The 20,886-nt window shown below is 43.5% G+C and overlaps 1 protein-coding gene and 1 pseudogene across 3 annotated transcripts in view; both read right to left on the bottom strand.

The window, feature by feature from the left end:
• Window positions 1-15,978, bottom strand: part of AXDND1 (axonemal dynein light chain domain containing 1) — an 89,656-nt gene extending 73,678 nt beyond the window's left edge. The window contains exons 1-6 of one of the 3 annotated variants that reach the window (XM_021063739.1): window positions 15,730-15,978; window positions 15,141-15,332; window positions 13,958-14,130; window positions 13,446-13,549; window positions 1,175-1,295; window positions 310-395 (exon numbers count right to left, since the gene is read on the bottom strand). In XM_021063739.1, the coding sequence (XP_020919398.1) occupies window positions 310-395; window positions 1,175-1,295; window positions 13,446-13,549; window positions 13,958-14,130; window positions 15,141-15,219 (563 nt within the window). In that variant the 5' untranslated portion in view covers window positions 15,220-15,332; window positions 15,730-15,978. Of the gene's footprint in view, window positions 1-309; window positions 396-1,174; window positions 1,296-13,445; window positions 13,550-13,957; window positions 14,131-15,140; window positions 15,333-15,729 lie in introns of those variants that run through there. The other 2 variants (XM_021063737.1, XM_021063740.1) reach the window with 2 other exon arrangements.
• Window positions 9,192-11,218, bottom strand: LOC106505013 (annotated as a pseudogene).

Raw genomic sequence — 20,886 nt, 5'->3', positions numbered from 1 at the left:
AGGTATACAACAAAGTGAACTATATCCATTTAATTCTTTTTCAGATTCTTTTCCATTATAGGTTATTATAAGACATTGAATATAGTTTCTTGCATTATACAGGAAATCCTTGTTGTGTCAAACTTTAAGATTTTTTTCATTAGTGTTTGATACCTTTCTTAAATTGCATGAGGATGACAGGCCAAATGTTTACCCATTTCAGTGTAGATATTGCCTGGGAACATGAATGAACCACTCAGATTTCTCTGTGTCTGGGAAATAAGAAACAGTTCAACTTCTCAGACATTCCGTATATAGCATGGTACTCACTCATCGTAACACTCCAAACCTGAAACGCCTGTGTTTGACACAATGTGAAATTCTTCAGGAATCAAAGTATCTGTTAGTTTCTTTGGCTTAGAAAGAACAATAAGAATAAAAACATTAGTCGATTAAACAAACAAAAAAAAAACTGAAGTGCACAAATTCTAATTCCTAACCTAAAGGGATACTATTTATTAAGAGATTTTGATTAGAGAAATAACAATATTCATATGGGTCATGGCAAAGAGCAGTAACTTTTAGCAGAGCGCAAATTAAAAAAATCAACCGTGGGAGTTTCCTGGTGGCCTAGCAGTTAAGAATCTGGCATTGTCACTGTTGTGGCTTGAGTCAGTGCTGTGGCATGGGTTCGATCCCTGGTCCAGGAACTTCTGTATGTTGTGAGCACAACCAAAAAAAAAAACCCACGAATTTAAGAACAGTCTTGGTTTTAGTATTAGTTACACAAAAATCTACTGACTTTAAAATTTAATGAGAATTTAAAATTCACCTTAGCAATATGCCAAAAATAAGAATTCTACAATTTTTTGCCTTTTTTAAAACTGAAATATAATTGATTTACAATGTTGTGTTAGTTTCAAGAATTCTACAACTTAAAACTGTGGGTTTCTTTTTTAAAAAACACTGTCTCCTATACTACATTTTCTAGATTACAGTAAGTAACTGTAGTTTGGAGAATGGCTTAAAATAAGATATCTGATCTTCTCTCGCTAAATGCCCTTGTCTGGAAATACTTAGGAAGCGCTATGAAAACATAATGCAGGCCCTTATAACATGGACTTATATCTGGGGGAGATGGGTTTTTTTAAGCAGAGAGAGGATGGGGAAATAATTTGTTAAGTACTTTATTTACCTTATGAGGCACAATGACGCCATCGTGTGACTGTGACGAACGGTCCATCTGCGGGGGACAAACCGCGCTCTCCCTCGTCTCTCCTTTCACATATTTAACATCATACAGAAATGAAATATCCCTAAAAGATAAGAAAAAGATATTGACAAAATAAATTTTGTTTGGCTCCTGCATAAAAGTGGTAAGGTCCACACCCACAACCTTCTGGTGGGTAAAAAGGGACACAAGACGGGTCCCCTTACCGCATACTTTACCACGAAGGCTGAGGCATTAGACGTGAGTTTTCTCCCACATTCTTCCTCTTCTCCACCTCAAATTTCCCAGCCGCCTTTCCCTCAATGTCAGGTTCGGATGTAGTCTCTTCCTGGAATGATTTCCTCCCTTTGTCCTTGATCTCATCTTTGCCCACATCCTTGGGGGTCTCATTCCCCAATCATAATTTCTGTGTATTTCCCCCTCTCTCAGAACATTCCCCTTGGTCTATAACTCAAGTCTCTCCTTCTAAAAAATCTCCCCTTGACCACATGGTGTGGTCAAGTTACCTTGATTGATCTATGACTCACTTGCTGCTAAACATTAGACTTCTTAAAATTTCCCTGCCATCCGATTTCATCCCTATTTCTCCTGTGAAATCACACTCCAAAAAGCTGACGATGACTTCCTACAGTGAAGTCATCAGTTCTCACGGTCTACTGTTTTCTTGGAATATTTTCCAGGCTTGATCCCCTTTCTTTTTAAAAACACCCTCTTCTCCTCTATCCTCTGTGTGACTGGATTCTCCCAGTTCTTTCGTCCCAACGACTCCTTCTCGGGCACCTCTGCGACCTCCTGCCTTCTAAATGGAAATGCGCCACAACTTTCTGTCCTCATCCCTCTGTTCTTCTTTCCCTTGGCAAAGCTAACAAATCTCACATTTATTACCTCTGGGTACAGCTCCATAATTCTCCTCCATTCCAACTTTTCACCCTTCGGTATTCACTAATCCTGTCAACACCACCACGCTACTCATCCAAATCTCAGCATCCATAATTGATCCCATCCTTTGTCCTCAAGATCCACCTTTCACTAACATTTATTAATTTCACAGTCACTCCTCCACCATCCCAGTGGTTAGTCCTCTTGTCTCTTGCCAATGCCAAATCGTTAGTCGAAGCTGTCATTGCTTTTTATGTGGATTCTTGTGTCTCGCTAGTATATTCTACATCCTTCTGCCAGATTTACCTGCTTATAGCAGGGGTTGTTTTCGTTTTTGTTTTTTGCTTTTTAGGGCCACACCTGAAGCATATGGAGGTTCCCAGGCTAGGGTTTAAATTGGAGCTACAGCTGCTGGCCTACGCCACAGCCACAGCAATGCCAGATCCAAGCCAAGTCTGCACACTACACCACAACTCACAGTAATGCCAGATATTTAACCCACTAATCGAGGCCAGGGATTGAACCTGCAACTTCTTGGTCCCTGGTCAGATTTGTTTCTGTTGCGCCACGACAGCAACTCCTCCCTATAGAAGTTTTAACCATGCCACTTACTGCACATAGTTTTCAACACTCTCTGCCTCTCCCCCCAGCTTTAATGGGTACAGCCATTATGTAAAACAGTATGAAGGTTCCTCAAAAAAGGAAAATAAAAAATAGAACTACCACATGATCCAACAACCCCAATTCTGGATGCATATTCCAAAGAAAGGAAATCTGGATCTTGAAGAGATACTACACTTCCAAATTTATTGTAGCATTATTGACAATAGCTAGGACATGGAAACTACCTAAACGCCCACTGACAAATAAGTGTATGAAGAAAATGTGGAATACATACTTAAACAATGCAATGTTTTTGCCTTTTTTTTTTTTTTTGGTCTTTTCACCTTTTCTAGGGCCGCTCCTGCGGCATAGGAGGTTCTCAGGCTAGGGGTCTAATTGGAGCTGTTGCTGCCGGCCTAGGCCAGAGCCACAGCAACGCGGGATCCGAGCCGCATCTGCAACCTACACCACAGCTCAGGGCAACGCCAGATCCTTAACCCACTGAGCAAGGCCAGGGATCGAACCCGCAACCTCATGGTTCCTAGTCAGATTTGTTAACCACTGAGCCACAATGGGAACTCCCTACAATGCAATGTTATTCAGATTTAACAAAGAAGAAAATCCTGCCATTTGTGACAACACAGATGAAAACTGGTGACCATTATGCTAAGTGAAATAAGCCAAACAGAGAAAGATAAATACTGCATGGTCTCACGCTTATGTGAGAGGAGGGAAGTAGGAGCAAAGGGTGAAACTGGGTCAAAAGTACAAAGCTTCAGGGGAGTTCCCGTCGTGGAGCAGCGGAAATGAATCCGACTAGGAACCATGAGTTTGTGGGTTCAATCCCTGGCCTCACTCAGTAGGTTAAGGATCCGGCATTGCTATGAACTGTGGTGTAGGTCGCAGACACGGCTCAGATCCTGCATTGCTGTGGCTCCAATTAGACCCCTAGACTGGGAACCTCCATATGCCGTGGGTACAGCCCTAAAAAGACAAAAGACAAATAAAGTTTCAGTTATGTAAAATGGAAATCCAATGTACAGCATAGTGATAATAAGTTAACAATATGCATTGTATACTTGAAATTTGCCAAGAATAAATCTTAATCTTCTCAACATACACAAATGGTAACTATATAGAGATAATGGATTCTTTTTGCTTGATTGTAGTGATCTTTTACAATGTATATACATTTATCAAAACATAAGTTGTACACCTTATATGTGTACACACACAGTTTTTATGTGTCAAAGACATGGCATAAAGTTATTTTTTTTAAGCTACTCTCAGAATCTTGGGACATCAGTTTCTACCACACCAGTAACTGCTGGAGAGGTTGGCCAATATGACTGTTTTGTTAGCTAAAAACATTGAATGCTTCATCTATATATATATACATAATCCACTTTTGTGTCTGTGTCTTTAGGGCTGCATCCTCGGGCATATGGAGGTTGCATAGGGGTCTAATCAGAGCTATAGCTACTGGCCTATGCCACGGCCACAGCAATGCCAGATCTGAGCTGTGTCTGCAACCCCTACACCACACCTCACAGCAACACCGAATCCTTAATCCACTGAGCAAGGCCAGGGATCGAACCTGCATCCTCATGGATGCTAGTCAGATTCGTTTCCACTCAGCCGCAGTGGGAACTCCATAATCTACTTCTTTATAAAGGAAATATTGGTTTTGTAACTGTCATTCAAATTTTCTCAAAGAGTAATTTTAGAAGCCTTTTATATTTCTATTCTTGAATTATTGGTATCTTTATTTTTAGAGGAAATATCTTATTTGTTAGAATATAATTTTTGTCAAAAATAGACATATTTTTCATAAAACTCTCATGGTAAGTCACGTGCTTCTACTCTTCTGGAAAATATTTTTTATTGAAAAAATAAATACAAAAAAATATAAAAACAAAAAACCTGATTCTGGACTTCCCATGTGGCTCAGTGTGTTAAGGATCCAGTATTGTCAATGCAACAGGTTGTGCTATGGCAGGGTTTGTTTTTTTTTTTTTTAAGTTTTATTTTGGTTTTTAGGGCCACACCAGAGACACATGGAAGTTCTCAGGCTAGGGGTCTCAGGCTAGGGGTCCCAGGCTGCACCTGCCAGCCTATGCCACAGCCACTCAAGAAACGAGCCACATCTGTAACCTACACCGAAGCCTGCAGCAATGCTGGGTCCTTAACCCTCTGGAGTGAGACCAAGGATTGAACCCGCATCCTCATGGATACTAGTCGGGTAGTATCCATGGTGCTATCCATGCTACTTAACCAGCTGAGCCATAACGAGATTTCTTTTTTCTTTTTCAGGGGCACTTGCAGCACATGGAACTTCCCTGGACAGGGACTGAATCTGAGCCAGATCCTTACTTAACCCACTACACCAGGCCAGGGATCAAACCCACGTCTTCACAGAGATAAGCTAGATCATTAACCCACTGTGCCACAGCAGGACCTCCTACAGCTCAGGTTGATCTCTGGCCCAGGAACTTCCGCATGCCACTAGTGCAGCCAAAGGAGAAAACAAAAACAAAGAAAACAAAAACCTGATTCTTAGCCATAACATAAAAACCTGATTTTATTAGACTTTTAAGAAATCCTTGCTCTACAGTAGAAAACTGACAGAACACTGTAAACCAGCTATAATGGAAAAATAAAAATAAAAATCATTAATAAAAAAATTTTAAAAAAGAAATTCTTTGATGATCATTGTACAACTATAAATGTAATAAAATTCACTGAGTTAAGGAGTTCCCATCATGGCGCAGTGGTTAACGAAGCCGACTAGGAACCATGAGGTTGAGGGTTCGATCCCTGGCCTCACTCAGTAGGTTAAGGATCTGGTGTTGCCATGAGCTGTGGTGTAAGTTGCAGACAAGGCTAGGATCCCATGTTGCTGTGGCTGTGGTGTAGGCCGGCGTCTACAGCTCCGATTAGACCCCTAGCCTGGGAACCCCCATATGCCACAGGAAGCGGCCCTAGAAAAGGCAAAAGGACAAAAATAAATAAATTAATTAATTAATTAATTTAATTCATTGAGTTAAAAAAAAAAAAGAATCAACAGCAAAAAAAGCTAACCACCCAATGGAAAAATGGGCAAAAGACCTGAATAGACAGTTCTCCAAGGAAGATATACAGATGGCCAACAAGCACATGAAAAAATGCTCAACATCCCTGATTATCACAGAAATGCAAATCAAAACTACCATAAGATACTACCTCACACCAGTAAGAATGGCCATCATTGATACGTCCACAAGTAACAAGTGCTGGAGGGGTTGTGGAGAAAAGGGAACCCTCCTGCACTGTTGGTGGGAATGCAAACTGGTACAACCACTATGGACAACAGTATGGAGGTACCTTAGAAATCTATACATAGAACTACTGTATGACCCAGCAATCCCACTCCTGGGCTTATAACCAGACAAAACTTTCCTAAAAAAGACACATGCACCTGCATGTTCACTGCAGCACTATTCACAATAGCCAAGACATGGAAACAACTCAAATGTCCATTGACAGACGATTGGATTAGGAAGATGTGGTATGTATACACAGCAGAATACTACTCAGCCATAAAAAAGAATGACATAATGCCATTTGCATCAACATGGATGGAACTAGAGACTCTCATACTGAGTGAAATAAGTCAGAAAAAGAAAGAAAATACCATATGATATCACTTATAACTGGAATCTAATATACAGCACAAATGAACGTTTCCACCGAAAAGAAAATCATAGACTTGGAGAACAGACTTGTGGCTGCCCAGGGGGAGAGGGAGGGAGTGGGAGGGATCAGGAGCTTGGGGTTACCGGATGCAAACTATTGCTCTTGGAATGGATTTACAATGAGATCCTGCTGTGTAGCATTGAGAACTATGTCTAGATACTTACATCGCAACACAACAATGGGAGGAAAAAGTATGTATATGTGTGTGTGTAACTTGGTCCCCATGCTGTACAGTGGAAAAATAAATAAAAATAAAATAAAATGAAAAAAATACATTATGCCAATAGATTAAAAGGAACAAATGCACAGTCATACTGGGAGAAAACAAATGTGACAAAATCCAACATCCATTCATAACAAAAACATTGAAACCAGGAACAGAGGTATGGTGCTCAGCCTGATAAAACCCACAGCTAACATTATACTTCTAAGGAAGAACAAAAGCTTTCCCTCCAAGGTCAAGGATAGGACAAGACATACACTCTTAACACTTCTAGTTAACATTGTACTGGAGGTTCTAGCCAAGGTAATGGGGGTGAGGGGGGAGGTGGGAAAAAAAAAGAAATTTTTCATCCCTTTCTCCAACCCCTTGATTATCAAACTGAGTTCATATTTCAAACTGTTCTCCAAATCATCACTGGTTGACTTATATACATACATCAATAAACACAGGTTTGATCTGAAGTTATCAGGGAATAAGGTATTTTAGAGATACTAATTTTCCAAATAACTGAGGTATCCTTTTTAAGCAAAATTAAGTCTTCCTAAAATGTATTTAAAACTCTGCACCTTTCTGTCAGAACCTATGACATAATATAATCTTTCGATAATTCTGGTAATGACTTATGAAGCTACAAGTTTCTTTTTCTTTTTTTGCTTTTTAGGGCCACACCTGCAGCATATGGCGGTTCCCAGGCTAGAGGTCCAATTGGAGCTGTAGCCGCCACAGCAACACGGGATCCAAGCTGCATCTTCGAGCTACACCACAGGGCACAGCAACACCAAATCCTCCACCCACTGAGCAAGGCCAGGGATTGAACCTGCAACCTCAAGGTTCCTAGTCAGATTTGTTTCCACTGCACCATGACAGGAACTCTGTGAAGCTAGAAGTTTCCTGAGGACTGCCTGGTTGCTTCTGAACCATAGTACAGTACCGGAATACATTAGGCCCTTGTGTGTTAGATACCCTCTTTGGACCAGAGAGGAAGGAAATGCTTTCCCAGATTGGAGGACCTGAGTATGAACTAAGTTCCATGAGTAGACACACTTTTCAAGATTTTGGACATAAAAGTGAGGCAGAAGCCAATTTCCTGCCAAGTTTTAGCTGATTCTGCCAGAAACATCATGGCAAAGTAATTTTCCTGAGCAGCAATTCAGGATTCATCCTTCTGCTACCCAGCTCCAGAGAAGCAGTGTAGTAACAGCAGCCAGCAGTGACAGCTTATTGATTTTAGTCTCCTGATCCCTGGATCACAGCTAAGGGGGTATTTTTTATTGCAATATAATTCACATACCAAAAAAAATCATTTAATTTTTTTCTTTTTTGGCCACTCCGAGGCATATGGAGTTCCCGGGCCAGGGATCAGATCCCAGCTGCAGCTGCAACCCAGGCCGCAGCTGTGGCAATGCTGGATCCTTTAACCCACTGCATCAGCCATGGATCAAACCTGTGTCCTGGTGCTGCACAGACATGGCTGATCCCATTGCACCACAGGGAACTCCTTTTGGGGGTTAGTTTTTATTTGTTTTCTTGTTTGGCCGCACATGTGGAAAACCCTGGGCCAGGGGTCAAACCCGTGCCACAGCAGCAACCTGACCCACTGCAGTGACAATGAGGGATTCTGAACCCACTGTACCACAGCAGGAACTAAATTCATCCTTTTAAAAAGTATATTTACATGTTTTTAGTATATTCATAACGTGAAAGTTTTTAGTATATCCACAAAGTTGTACAACCATCACCAGTATCTAATTCCAGAATATTTCATCACCCCAGAAAGAAACCCCTTAGCAATTACCAATAATTCCCCAATCTCTTCACTCCCAGTTCTTGGAAACCACTCATATACGTTTTGTCTCTATGGATTTGCCTATTCTGGACACTTCATATAAACAAAAACATATTATATATGCCCTTTGGGGAATACCTTCTTTCAGTTAGCATAATGTTTTCAAAGTTCATTGATGTTATAGCATGTATCAGTACTTTACTCCTTTTTAAGGCTGCATAATCTTCCATCATGTGCCACATTTATATTTTCATCAACTGATGGACAGTTGGGTTGTTTCTGCTTTGGGGCTATACAGATAATGCTACTGGGGTGTCCTGGCGGCCTAATGGTTTAGGATTTGGTGTTGTTACTGCTGTGGCCCTGGTTCAGTCCCTGGCCCGGGAACCTCTGCATGCTGTAGGCACGGCCAAAAAAAAAAAAACAAACAAAAAACAAAAATAATGAAGAGTTCCTGTCATGGCTCTCGGAAACGTATCCGACTAGTACCCATGAGGACACAGATTCAGTCCCTGGCCTTGCTCAGTGCATTAAGGATCTGGCATTGGCGTGAGCTGTGGTGTAGGTTGTAGATGCAGCTAGGATCTAGCATTGCTGTGGCTATGGTGTAGAGCAGCAGCTACAGCCCCAATTCGACCCCTAGTCTGGGAACCTCCATATGCTGCGGGTGCAGCCCTAAAAAAAAAAAAAAAAAAAAAAGGAAAAGAAAAGTAATAATAATACTGTTGCCAATAATACCCATGTAAAAGTTTCTGGGCATAAAGTTTCAATTCTCTTGTGTATATACCTAGGAGTAGAATTACTGGGTCAAATGGTAATTCTGTTTAACTTTCTGAGGAGGTGCCAAATTATTTCCCAAAGAGGCTATGTCATTTTACAGTCCCATCAGTAATGTATGATACTTCCAATTTTGTTATATCCTCACCAACACTTGATATTGTCTATTTTTTCATTATGGCCATCCTACTACACGTGAAATAGTATTTCATTGTGGTTTGATTTGCATTTCCTTAAGGCTAATGATGCTGAAGATCTTTTCATGTACTTATTGGGCATTTTTATCTTCTTTGTACAAATGTCTAATCAAGGGAGCATACCCTTAAACTTTTGTGACAGCCTCAGAAGCAGCAGCCTCCATGAAGCATTAATTCCATCCTCTTCTGAGAGTTATTCCCAAAGGCATCACTTCACACCTGCTCCTTCAGCCCTTCCAACAGCTTTCTAAATACTCAATTTTTTGCTTAAAATATCTAGAGTATTTATTTTCTTCACTGAATTCTGGTTGATAGAGCCATCAAAAAATATTACTCAGAGCCTATGTGCTTGATCGCTTTGCATTTTACGGCTGTGCTCTGAATATTTAAGGCTGGTGAACAAGTTACCCCTTGTTAAGAATACTATTCATTGTGTCCACGTGGATTTTCTACTGGTGCCATAACAATTAGCAACTTAACCAACAGAAATTTATTATCTTACAGTTCTGGAAGTAAGAAGTCCAACACAGGTCTCACTAGGATAAAATAAATCTGTTGGCAGGGCTGTGTCCCTTCCTGAATGCTCCAGGAGAGATTCATTTCTGTGCCTGTTTGGGTGAACACGACTCCGTTCCTTTCAGGTCTAAGACTGAAATTGCTGTTTCCTGGTTGTCAGCTGAAAGCTGGTCCCAGATTTTAGTGGCCAATGGCGTTCTTGGCTTGTGTCCTCCCTTCCTCTATCTTCCAAGCCAGAGGGGGCAGACTTAATTCCTCTCATGTTTCGAATCTGTCCTGTCTCTGTCTCCTCTCTCTGTCCCATTCGCCTTCCTTCCTTTTCCACTTTGAAGACTCAGGCCATTAGGTTGGGCCCATCTTTTTTTTTTTTTTTTTTTTTAACAGGCTGCTGAATGGCATTAGGTTTATTTTGTGGAAAGCAGAGCTTGGAGCTCTCATGAGCCACTGAAGTAACAGCAGCCAGGAGACTAACAGTAGATGATGTACCAGAGCCCCCTCCCTGGCCTCTCCCAGGGCCCCAGAAGAACCTGTCAGATAAGAAACCAGAGTCCCAGGGCCCTGCAGTGAAGGGGTGAGCAGATGCGTCTGCTGTTTCATACCAATAGCTTTGCTTCCTTGGGCTCCTTAAAGTCTGGCATTTACAGATGGAGGCACAGGGCCATCCACTTCTCTTCCAGCAGGTGTGCCAGCAACTCCATCGGGTCAGAGCCAGACAGCATGTGGGTTCTGTCATACAGGTGGGTCACAGGGATGGGCAGCCCAAAGACCCCAGGTCTGCAGGCTGCCCCAGTGGTCTCCTTGAGCTGGTTCTTCACCTGTGGTGTTGAGACCCTTTCCAGAAGTCCTGGGCCTGTCCTGTGGACATGCCAGCCTTCTCTGCTGTGGACAGGATGCTCTGGGGCTCTGTGATGTCTTCGTCCCGTGACCAGATGTGCATCCTCTGTTCCCCGGACACTTTCTCCAGCATCGCCGGGTGCTCCAGTTTTACTGAGAGGAGGAAGTGCATGGCTGTCAAACTTCCTTTTTCAAGGGTCACAGAGAAGAAATCTCTCGGGAAGTGGAGGGAAACCTGGAGATGCAGTCCCAGGAGCTTAATGTCACCTTTCAAGTACAGAGCTTTGCGGGGAAGCATAGCTGGCAGCTGGTTTCTGCTGTCTTTCATGATCCCTGCACTTAAGCTCAAGGCTGACGTTCCAGATGTTCTTGTACCAGCACAGAGCCTCGAAGGACAGCCAGGAGGAGGGGGACAGCACATCACAGAAGAGCTCCAGGGGTCACAGTAGGGGCCCCATACTGCGCAGGACAACTGCAAAGCAGTCGCAGCCCAGGAAGTGAGGCAGCATGCGATTCCTTCGGGGGCCCATCTTGATAATTCAGGATAATCTCAAGATTAAGGTCCTTAACCTTCATCACATCTGCAAAGTCCCTTTCGCCACGTAAGACATGCATCTATAGGTTCTGAGGATTGAAGGGAGGACATTTCAGGGAGGCCGTTTTCCTCTCTACCGCATGACAGGTCTTCGCATTTTAAAAATTCCAAGTCATAGGTCATTTGACGTTAAAACTTTAATGTCAGTTTATCGCCACATTCAGATATAGCTAATTATTTTTTCCAAGTACTTCGAATGGCTTATAGTCACTAGTTATGATATTAATAATTATAGCCATATCTGAAGGCATAGAGTAAAATACAGATATTTACAACACCAAAGCCCCAGGACACAAAAGTCAACAGCCTGAATTTCTGCCACCTTTTCTACGACTGAGACATGGCTGAGTAAGAACATATTTAAATAGCACCGTAAAGTTTTACAAGTGCTTTGGACTCATTATCTCATCTGTGCTTTCTATATCCCCAGGAGGTACACAAAAGAGAGCAAGGCTATCATTCTTTTTTTACAAATGAGAAAATGGAACTCAGCAAGACTAAATAACCTACCCAAGTATTAGTTAACTGTGAACTTACTAATAAGTGATATTTCAGCAAGAAGCATGGAGGGAGTAAACTGATAAATGAACAACACATGGAAAATTAGCAGATCATAATCTTCACAGGGGAAATGTTGACATTGTAAATATTTATTTTGTCTTTTTGTCTTTTTAGGGCCGCACCCACGGAGGTTCCCAGGCTAGGGGCTGAATCGGAGCTACAGCCGCTGGCCTACACCACAGCCACAGCAACCCAGATCCAAGCCGCATCTGCGACCTACACCACACTCATGGCAACGCCGGATCCTTGACCCACTGAGCGAGGCCAGGGATGAAACCCCCAACGTCATGGTTCCTAGTCGGATTTGTTTCCACTGTGCCACAATGGGAACTCCTGACATTTTGAATATTTTTAGAAATGATATAAAAACAACAATAGGAATTCCCTAGTGGTGCAGTGGGTTAAGGACCTGGCATTGTCACTGCAGCTGCTTGTGTCACTGCTATAGCTTGGATTCGATCCCTGGCCAGAGGTGGGGGTGGGAGAAAGAGAACCCAACAATAGAACTTGCTGGTTGATACAAAACAGTGTAGAGAATTCCAATCATGGCTCAGCAATAATGAACCCCACTAGTATCCATGAGGATGCGGGTTCAATCCCTGCCCTTGATCAGTGGGTTAAGGATCTGGTGTTGCCGTGAGCTGTGGTGTAGGTCGCAGATGCAGCTTGGATCTTTCTTGGATGTTTCTGTGGCTGTGGACCGGCAGCTGCAGCTCTGATTTGATCCCTAGCCTGGGAACTTCTATATGCCGCAGGTGTGGCCCTAAAAAGACAAACAAAAAAAAAAAAAAAACAGTGTAAAGTTTAAGGGTTCGCTTTGAGGAAAACCACAGATTAAGCAATTGCTTTTCAAGGTTTTTCACATGATGAAGCTATATTACTTAGCTCTTCTCAGATGGGCCAATATAACAGGCCCTAAAAGCATATACTGTCCCTTCTACTAGGGTACAAGGAATAGGAGAGTAAGGGGACAAGGACACAAAGGCACGCAAAAACAAATTTAAACAAGTGAAAAGTCAGAAGAGCCAACACCTATTACCATCCTGATAATAACCATACACAAAAAGGCAGTCTCATGCCCTCTTTGGATTGTATTCAGATTCATCAAAGACACTGCAATCTTTTTTTTTTTTTCTTTTTTCTTTTTTCGGTCTTTTTGCCTTTTCTAGGGCCGCTCCCACGCATGTGGAGATTCTCAGGCTAGGGGTCTAATCGAAGCTCTAGATGCCGGCCTACACCAGAGCCACAGCAATGCGGGATCCAAACCGCGTCTGCAACCTACACCACAGCTCACGGCAACGCCGGATCGTTAACCCACTGAGCAAGGACAGGGACCGAACCCGCAACCTCATGGTTCCTAGTTGGATTCGTTAACCACTGCGCCACGACGGGAACTCCAAAGACACTGCAATCTTTAAAAATCTATGATTCTCTGATTTTTTTCCAATTCTGCTCCTCCTAAGGCAATCATACAAAATGAGATCATTACCCTATTCATTTGTTTCTACCCCACTATCCTCCTTCTTTACCTTCCAGCTCCCGTTAGGGAAACAGGATGGTCAATCAGATATTTGAACTTATTTCTTCGAATAGGGTTATGCCAAACATGGTCAGCACGGCGTGGAAGAGTAACCTGAGAAGAAGAAAAACATGAACACACAGCAGAGGGCGCTGTAGTCAGTGAAATCTATTATTAATTGTTTTTTAAGTATTTACAAGGGCATCTGGATACACTATGGAAAAGAGAGCAGAACTCTTATTCAGTACTAGGAAGAAAGACCGAAACTAGGCTAATTCAATAGCGAAAGAAGAATATCAAGACTGAGAGGAGTAGTGATCATTTATGAAAATGACACAGGTTAACAGAAATACTCAAGCATTTCCTTGGAAATATTCATGCAAAAGAGTTTTCATTCTAGGAAATTAATTTAAAAATTGTCTTAAGACAATCTGGAACATATAACATAGGCTCAATAAATAATTAATGAACTGGACACCAAAAGGTAATGTTCCCAAGTCCTTCATAAATGTATATACACACCTTTGGGGTTTTAATTTTCTTAGGGGGCAGTAAGTTCTCAGGACAAGGACCAGCATTGGCTGCACAGGTCAGAGAAAGTAGAACTTCTTCAGGGATGAACTGGTTCTGAAGGGAAGGAGGAAGGGGTTTTGACCAATCCACCAGACTTTTTTTCTCCCTTAGTTCAGGAAGTCCTAAGAAAAGAATGGGAAAGAAAAGCTTACTATAGTTTTTTTGAGAGTTAAGAGATTTCCAGGCTGCCTCATCAATCCCATCTATCTGTCACTAACAGAAAGAAAAAAAAATTGCTTCTGGTTGTCAAGAATAGCAACAATATTTAAAACACTGAAAATCATCTAGTCAAGGGAAAAAAAAAAAACTACTGTTGTCTGTCCTACTCACACTTATATCAGACATCAGTTCAAAAACACAGATACAGGGGTTCCCCTGTGGTGCAGCAGGTTGAGGGTTCAGTGTTGTCATTGCAGCAGGTCAGTTTCGATTCCTGTCCTGGGAAATTCCACATGCTGCAGGAGCAGCTAGCAAAATAAACAAACTTAGGTATCAAATGCCAAAACATATATATATATATATATATATATCACAAAACCGCTGGTATTTAAAATAAGTTGAATTTAAAACAATATAGGAGTTCCCATCGTGGCAAAGCGGTTAACGAATCCGACTGGGAACCATGAGGTTGCGGGTTCGATCCCTGGCCTGGCTCAGTGAGTTAAGGATCCGGCATTGCCGTGAGCTGTGGTGTAGGTCACAGACGTGGCTCAGATCCCGCATTGCTGTGGCTCTGGCGTAGGCTGGTGGCTACAGCTCCGATTAGACCCCTAGCCTGGGAACCTCCACATGCTGTGGGAGCAGCCCAAGAAATGGCAAAAAGACCAATATATATATATATATATATATGTGTGTGTGTGTGTGTGTTTGTATATATACATATATATGTATATATACATAAAACTCATCAGCATGTGAAAAAAAACTACAAACACAGTCCTTCTGTGGAGTAGTGAAACAAGACTCCGACTCAAAAATACTATAAAATGGCTTTTGATTTTCTTAAAACAACTGTATTGAAAAACGGAGCTAAAAAGGTATCCTGAAATCTCAGATTAAGGCACACAACGTATTGTGCTTTCTGTCTAGGACCATGATTATTTATCCCTGTGAGATCCTTGAAGCACTTTACCTCTCTCTTCCTTGGATGTAGAGATTTTCAAATGTTTGCCCTCAGATGCTGATGTGGAAGGCGTTTTCGGAAGCGACATAATAAGCAATGCCTCCTATCACTCTCTTTAGTAATTTGAAATATCCCTCCAGAAAGCTAACCTAGAAACTTAAGCAGAGGCATCCTGGGACTTGGCAGGGCTGCCACGTTGACCTGAAGACAAAAAAAAAAAAACAAAAAAAAACAAAAAAAACACCAAAGTGAGACAAGTACCCCCGTTCCCCACCAAACAAGTGTTTATGTTACCCTTGGCGTTTACAATTCATCTACAATGGGTTCTCCCTCTGTGGGGACACTTCTGGGCTCTCCCAAGGCAACAAAGAAGCTTGTGGGTGGATCAGAGTCTGGTCCTCCGCGGCGGGGAGAGAGACACGCTCTTACCACCCCTCCAACCACGGAGGGCGCCCCCCGCTCGAGGCGAGCGGTCTCCGACCCCCGGCCTCCCCCACAGGCCGCGCCTCGTGCATGCAGCCCCACCGACTCGAGGGTGGCAGAGTTCGCAATGTTACTGCCTCAGAAATGATGGAAAACGGACACTTGCAAGCCGTACCCATAAACTGTGTTTCCCGCCGGACACCTTGTCGCTTCGCCTCTCCCCAAACGCGTGCGCGTCGTCATAGAAACCCAGGACCCCGCGCCTAAGCAACCCTCAACCGGGGCTGCCTTCGGCGGTGCCGGCGTCCGCGCCCACTGCGGCGGAGGAGGGAGCCGGCTAAGAATCGCAACAATCTCTCGGGGAGCCTATGTGTTTTAAATCATAGCATTAGGTTCGGCAGCCGTGGAAAATAAAAATGTTTAATCGGACCGTTCTCACAGGGTCAGAAAGTGAATCCTTGGGCTTGGACCGCAGACCTGCACCAGTGCGCACGCGCTAGGGGTGGCTGGGGATGCTCCCTGCACCCCCACGACATCTTGCCCTTTCTCTCCCCCAGGCACCTGCTTCTGGACCTCTACTGTTGACTTCTCTGGTTCCTGACCCAAGGCGCCCTGGGACTTGAGCAAGCATCCCTGAAAAGTTTTTTCACGTCGCTCTATCGTGCTTTTTGTGTTGTTTTGCCTATTTTTCTAAAAGCTAAATTCAAGGGGAAATTGGATACTGAAAAACTCTGGGTTCCCATCAGTTGAGGTGAAGCAGTGTAACGGAGCAGGGCCCTGTGAGGCTCCTAGGCACACAAGCCTTCCTGTGTCCTCCATTTCTTGTTTTTAGGGAATAAGGCTCAGCCTTCATGACCTTCCCTCAGTTCCAAAGGGCCATTGCTAATTAGGGAAGGAAGGGGATGCAGAGACCAGGGAGACAAGATAACAGTCGTGCAGCCCTGGGGCAGGGTCCTGGTTCCTCCTCAAGGAATATACATAGCAATACCTTTGAACCTATCGGTAGAACTAAAACCCCCAGCAAGTAGAAGAACTACTTGATGAAGCATTCTTCATTCTGGGAAGAAGGAGGACCACCAGAACCAGTCCTGGGGCCACTAAACTTAACCCGCCCTGAGAAACAATGCTAGCTGGCCATCCACCCTGATCCTTATCTACAGCCCTATAGATTTGCCACTCTCCAAACTATAAAACCACCTCCTAATCTCTCCCAAGGGGGTGGCACAGTCTTTAAGGCATTAGCCTGCTGGGGCCCCCTTTGTCTGGCAAAGCAGTAAAGCTGTATTTTTCTCCTTCACCCCAAACGCTCTGTGTTTCTTTTCAGCAACAGTGGAGAGGCTGAATTTCGGCAACACTTTCAAAAGGGGGCAAGAATCGGGGTAATTCTACCCTCTAGCTGGTCTAGTGGCTAGGAGTCCTGGTTTTCACTTATGCTGCCCAGGTTCGATTCCTGAGCAAAGAATTAAAATCTTGCTCCAAGATACCACTCACTGCTGTCTCTCTGAGATCAGAGGCATTAAATGCAGATGCTGCCCGTGTCCTTGGCATCTTCTTTGGATATTTAAGCATTGCCCTCCCCACCCCCACACCCTCACCAAACTCCCCTGGCAGGCAGAAGGCATTCCTATGTCCAGACATTTTTTTTGGCTAGAGGCTGGTCAGGAGATGGCACTTCAGGCAGACGCATTCCAAATAAAATCGTTGGGTCCTACTGCTTAAAAATCTGCTCTCAGGAAATAATGAGATAAACACATTTCAAATGGAGGAGCTGAGAACCCCCCTCTTTCCGCCACCCGGATTGTTACCCAACTGAAGTTGGGTCAGCTCACCCACTTGGCAGCAAAGCCAATTTACTGACGACCGGCTGTGAAAGAAAGCACCCTGTTTATTGCAAGGTGCCAAGCAAGGAGAACAGGCTCAAAAGCTCTCTGATGGCTGTTATGGAAGTGTTTTTAAAGGCCAGATAAGGGAGAGGGTCACAGGAAGACTGATCAACTCACGAGCATTTTTCTGATTGATTTCTGGTTGGCAGTGAGGTAACTGGGTGATGTTTCAGGAGTCAACATCATCACCCTTGTAATTTCAAACTGCTGCCGGAAAGATGTTACTGGAATCTGGGTTCTTGCTCATGAAGCTGAAGCATGAACTTTGAAAACACACAGGCATCAAGCAAGCAAAGTCTTCGTTACAGGAAAGCAAATAGCTCCCACGACAGCTGGGAGGGGGAAGAAGAGTCCCCCTTCTTTACTGTCTTATAGGGGTTTTTATCCCTTAAAGATGGGGGTACCAATGTGGGGTCCAATGGGCCCCCCATTGGCCTTGCCCAATTACCTCTATCAGTCCTTGTCCAATAGGGGTTTTGGGGTGGGGGGATGTCCCATAAGTCTCATCGTTTCTTTGCCCTTCTCTTCCCCTAGGGGATTAGAGATTAATGTCCATCTGGGTGTAGGTACACTCCCTATAGTAAACCAGGCCTGTGGGGATGTTACTCCCTGGAGCCCTTAAGCCACAAATGTTAATCAATGGCCATATCAAAGAAGGCATCGAAGCCCAAGCTCCTACACTGACGACCTGAGTTATTATTTGGCCTCAAAACTATTTGGGATTTATGTGTTTCCGTCAGCAGGGGTCACCTTCTTCTATCTGGCAGGGGGTTGAGTATCTATAAAACAACTTAGATATGGCTCAGAATATTATCAGCCCTTGAGTAGGAACTCAGGGTCCTTGACTTTTGTTTTAAACTATTTTACCTTACTTGACAGTTTTCCTTTGTTTCTGCACTTTCTCACTTCTCTGATTAAATTTGCTCTTTGGAACCCAAGGAAGGCCTATAAGGCTAATGCTTTTCTACAAATAAGACGTGGGGAACTGCGGGGGGGGGGGGCGGGCAGGGAGTGGTGTCTGTCCGCCAGGAGGCTTCACAGGGTTCTGCTCAGTTTTAGGTTCATTTCGTCTTAGGAATGGAACCTTGATGCCAAGTAATGCTGGTGGAATCCCAGCATCCAGATGCCTCTAGTCTAAAAAATTAATTTCAGGAGGGAAGAAAAGTTTCAGTCAGGCAGTGCCTGGCACAAACACCTTCAATACATGATGTATGAAAATCAACTGAAATGTTCTATTGCTTCTGCGTTTATAGGCTTAAGTCTCTGGTTTTCAGGGTAATAGCTCATAAAAACAGGCAAATTGTTGAAAACAAACAACAATCTCGATGGCCCCTTTTAATTCTTTTAGACACACAAAAAGTCTATGTTAGCCTTTAGCCCTATCTCCCATCACTCTAATATTTCTTTAGATTTTCCAAGAACTAAAATACACACACATAGCACACATACAGTTCACCTTAAGGCCTGGCAACCATCGAAATCTAAGGCGCAGAAGCAATGCACAGCAGGTAGAAGGTAATTTTGCTCCAAAGTTCATTTTCCTCCCTCCTCACTGATGTTAACTCCACATTAGAGTTTGAAACTACAACCAGAATAATGAAAGTCAAGGTGCCAAAACTCCAGTGTTGGCTTATATGGTTTATCAAGCCTTTAAGTATTAGAACAAAGTAACTCATTTTTCATATTCTTAAGTTTAACCACAACCTAACATAGGGCACTGATAAGATGGGGATAAGTGAACAGATTTGAGATACAAGAAAAGTAAAACCTGTAAGATTTGGGAAGTGATTGGATCTATGGAAGAAAAAGACATCGAAGTTTATTTTCTCGGAGCTCCCGTCATGGCGCAGTGGTTAACAAATCCAACTAGGAACATGAGGTTGCGGGTTCGATCCCTGGCCTTGCTCAGTGGGTCGAGGATCCAGCGTTGCCGTGAGCTGTGGTGTGGGTTGCAGTCGTGGCTCGGATCCCACGCTGCTGTGGCTCAGGCGTAAGCTGGTGGCTGCGGCTCCCATTGGACCCCTAGCCTGGGAATCTCCATATGCTGCCGGAGCGGCCCTAGAAAAGACATAAAAACCCAAAACAAAAAAAGTTTACTTTTCTCTTTTTTTGGTCTTACTAGGGCTGTACTCGTGGCACATGGAGGTTCCCAGGTTAGGGGTCCAATGGGAGCTGTAGCTGATGGCCTATACCACAGTCACTCCAACACAGGATCTGAGCTTGTCTGCAACCTACACCACAGCACGTGGCAATGCTGGATCCTTAACTCACTGATCAAGGCCAGGAATCAAACCCCGTGTCCTCATGGATACTATTCGGGTTCGTTCACCACTGAGCCACGATAGGAACTCCAGTTAATTCTCATTTTTTATCAGGTACGATGGTGTGGTGATTACACCTACCACTTCCTGAGCAAAGATCTGGGTTAAAGTTGTAGAAGTATGGGAGTTCCTGTTGTGGCGCAGTGGTTAACGAATCTGACTAGGAACCATGAGGTTGCGGGTTCGATCCCTGCCTTGCTCAGTGGGTTAAGGATCCGGCGTTGCCGAGAGCTCAGATCCCGCATTGCTGTGGCTCTGGTGTAGGCCAGCATCTAGAGCTTCAATTAGACCCCTAGCCTGGGAATCTCCATATGCCATCGGAGCGGCCCCTAGAATAGACAAAAAAGACAAAAAAAAAGTTGTAGAAGTATATGAAGTAGTAAGTAAGCACAAGAAGAGATAACATAAGACCATTACAGTAAGACCAGAGCTACTGAAGAATACAACTGCTACTCTTGAGAAACTCCTCTCAAAAGTTTAAATCATACCAAGGGAATGCAAAAATGTTGTCAGGTAACAACATAAAACAAAAAATGTTCTAAGACTATTGAGGTCTTTGATGGAAAATACCATGGCAAAATGCAGGTAATTTTTCTAAATAAAAACTATCAAGACGTAGTAAAAGTGACAGTTATAAACAAGGCTAACTGCTTCTTGAAGTCAGCTGACTTCTGTGGCAGCTTAACACCTTCTCAGCAGTAGGGTCTTCCAGGACTTTAGGTGGACAAAACATCTCAGAAGAAAGCCAGTCAGGAGTTCCCCTCGTGGCTCAGTGGTTAACGAATCTGACTAGGAACCATGAGGTTGCGGGTTCGATCCCTGCCTTGCTCAGTGGGTTAAGGATCCGGCGTTGCCGAGAGCTCGGATCCCGAATTGCTGTGGCTCTGGTGTAGGCCAGCATCTAGAGCTTCGATTAGACCCCTAGCCTGGGGATCTCCATATGCCGTCGGAGCGGCCCTAGAATAGACAAAAAAGACAAAAAAAAGTTGTAGAAGTATATGAAGTAGTAAGTAAGCACAAGAAGAGATAACATAAGAGGACACGGGTTCAATCCCTGGCCTTGTTCAGTGTGTTAAGGATCTGGTGTTGCTGTGAGCTGTGGTGTAGGTTGCAGATGCGGCTCGGATC

This window comes from Sus scrofa, chromosome 9 (genome assembly GCF_000003025.6).
Source record: "Sus scrofa isolate TJ Tabasco breed Duroc chromosome 9, Sscrofa11.1, whole genome shotgun sequence".
Classification (NCBI taxonomy): Eukaryota; Metazoa; Chordata; class Mammalia; order Artiodactyla; family Suidae; genus Sus; species Sus scrofa.
The sequence above is the reverse complement of the archived record's forward strand: the minus strand, read 5'-3'. Positions and strand labels throughout refer to the sequence as shown.